The sequence below is a fragment of the Cyprinodon variegatus genome, unplaced genomic scaffold (assembly GCF_000732505.1).
Source record: "Cyprinodon variegatus isolate N-32 unplaced genomic scaffold, C_variegatus-1.0 Scaffold148, whole genome shotgun sequence".
Taxonomy (NCBI): domain Eukaryota; kingdom Metazoa; phylum Chordata; class Actinopteri; order Cyprinodontiformes; family Cyprinodontidae; genus Cyprinodon; species Cyprinodon variegatus.
In genome coordinates, this window is record NW_015150601.1 from 483,458 (window position 1) to 486,142 (window position 2,685).

Genomic DNA, 2,685 nt, shown 5'->3' on the forward strand with positions numbered 1-2,685 from the left:
ATATATATATACATATACATATATATATACATATACATATATATATACATATACATATATATATATATATATATATATGTATATATATATATAGTTATTGATTCCCATTTGTGATTATGCTAATGTAATTATTTCCAGATACATTAATTTGTGCTAAACTCAAAATAGTAAATCGGTGTTTTTGTTTTATGCGTTGATAGTCAGAGATTTGAGGATTTCTTTAGTCTTGATTCATTTATTAAATAGAGATCAAGGGGAAAAAACGCTTCGTGTTTGACTTTGTTTACCAAATGCAGCCATATAAGGACCATTAGGAAATAATTGGAGCATTTCTTTGAGAGAAAAAAAGAAATAATAGATGTACTCATTTCCCCCCCACTTATCAGCCCTGCTCTTAAACCCGCTGGATCATGCAGGTAGAAAGACGCAACAGTTCCAGAGATAAGCGACCAGCAGCAGCTTTGCAGCAGGTGTTCAAACCTGAGTGATTCCAGCATTTCTAGCTGCAACACAATAAGAGGAGGAGCAGGTAGTGGAGAACAATACCTGTTACTGCTGATTGATTACTTACAGGCATATGTCATGGAGAAGCTGTTTCCCATCAGGACCATATCCACCTGCGGCACCAGTTTGGGGATGTCCTGGTGATGGGAGAGGGCGAACCGGAACACCTCATATTCGTGCGAGACGTTGGGGAACAATCCTCCTGTTGAGCGAGAAAACAAGCAGGAGTTCAGAGGAAAATCAGGCTAAAGAGACAAAAAAAAGACGCGCAAAGTTTCCTTTAGGGATCTATTCTCACCTATGTTGATGTTACTTGGGAAACTTGAACCCGAACCCAAGCATATCCCCAGTAAACTGGTGTAGAGCAAGGTGAAGCTTCGCTGCATATTTCCTTTTGCATTGGCGAAGGGAAAAAAAGCCGAAATCCACGCATAGGTTTGTCCGTGTTTTAGTTTGTCCGTGTTTTAGTCCGCTTCCAGCAGCCTCCGATCGCTCTGACACTGATTCAGCAGCGACACAATGAGCGCAATGGCGAGGAGCGGAGCGCAGCGCAGAGAGGAGGAGAGGAAACACCTTTCTCTCTCCTTGCTGATGCTCTCCTGTCCTTGGCTGCTGCCTGATAGGAGATGGAGGAGTTCAGCTTCAGCGCTGCACATAAAGAAAGCATTTAAATAAAAATAATAAAATAAAAAACTGTTGATTCTCCAAACCTATTAGACAATTTCCTCCGTCTGATTAAGCGCACCGAGATGCATTCAATTGTTGCGCGTTGGAAAAGGAAAAAGCATCTCCTGCGTAAAAATGCATGGATGCAAGTATCACAGCAACAGGGATTAATAGTAGCTGCTGTAAAAAGGATGTTTAGTATGTCAGACTTCCTAAAAGGCTGTTTGTCACATGACAACTAAAGGCACAACATCTCACTCGATTATAGCTTCTCACTTCAGCGATGGAAAATGGACGTTTTCTCACTCATTAAATGCCTAATGAGCTGCGTGATGCATATTTTTTTGCAGTGTGCACCCTCGGATTGCACCGATGTCTCCGAGGAGCGACATCCGTTCACCCCCCTCCCCCACTGTAAAAGGTTTAGGATGTTTGATTTTGGTGGTTGAAAGGTTGGAGGTCACAACTTGTAAGGTTACATTTTAGTTAGGTCGTCGAAACTGTTCAGTTTTTTAAAAAAATTAGTCAACAAGAATCGTTTGGCAACCATACTGTACAAGCAGGGTGTCATGATCTGGCCTGTTTGCTCTCCCTTAATTAGTCATTCCTTTCACCTGTCATTTTTCCCTCCCTGCCTCAATTATAATTTATTCCTCTCACCTGTTTCCTCTAGTTTATATTCAGTTCAGCCTGAGCATTCAGTGCCAGATCCTTGCTTGTCTTTCTGTCAGTCTTTCTGTTCAGTTTTATTTGGTTCATGTCCTGGATCCTAGCTGCCAGTGGAATGAGGGTTTTAGTGTGTGTCTCGTCTCCTGATCGTCCACTGTTCCTCCCCCGCGGAGTCCTCTGGGTTTTTGGCTCTATATGTGGGGAGGTTCAGTTTTATCCAGTAAGCCTGGCTCCATGGAGGAGACCAGTTTAAAGTCCTGCATCAAGTTCTGGTTCCTACGTCCTGTCTCGGCTACCCTCTTCCACTGTGCCTGCCTGTCTGCACCTGATCCTGTCTGCTCCTGTGCATGACCACCTGGTCATGCTTCTGGTCCCAGTCACACTCTGAACCCTCCTGGAAGCCTGTGGATGCCTGGAAGTCTGGATCCTGCCACCTGTTTCTGTTCCTGCCTGATCTGGATCTTGCCTGTTCCTATCTGTTTTCTGTCTGTTCTGGATCCCTCACCAGGATCGGCTTCCAGCATGACCTCTGGGACTGCAGCACTGGGGACACTCGTGGTCTGGACTGTTAAACCAGGTAAGTGACCAACACAGATAATCTTATATCAGTTAATTGTGGTCACTTACCTGTGTTTCCTCCCTAGAGTGTCTGAGATTGGGCGGTGCCCCGCCCCCCCGCCTGCAGTGTCCGCGAGCCACAGCTCCACTTAGTTTTTGTTTTATTATTTAATAAACGTTTTGAACTTTCCTACTGACTGTCTCTCCTTGAATAATGGGTCCCTCTGTCCTCGGTTCTTAACACAGGGGTTGATTTAGGAAAAACATAACCTGACTCCGCCAGATGGA

The 2,685-nt window shown here is 44.1% G+C and overlaps 1 protein-coding gene across 1 annotated transcript in view; it reads right to left on the bottom strand.

Moving 5' to 3' along the window:
* Positions 1 to 1,417, bottom strand: part of LOC107086318 (glutamate receptor 1-like) — a 67,325-nt gene extending 65,908 nt beyond the window's left edge. Inside the window, exons 1-2 of the mRNA XM_015377185.1 lie at positions 803 to 1,417; positions 572 to 706 (exon numbers count right to left, since the gene is read on the bottom strand). Coding sequence (XP_015232671.1) covers positions 572 to 706; positions 803 to 890 — 223 coding nt within the window. The 5' untranslated portion in view covers positions 891 to 1,417. The remainder of the gene's footprint in view (positions 1 to 571; positions 707 to 802) is intronic.
* Between the last annotated feature and the right edge of the window lie 1,268 nt (positions 1,418 to 2,685).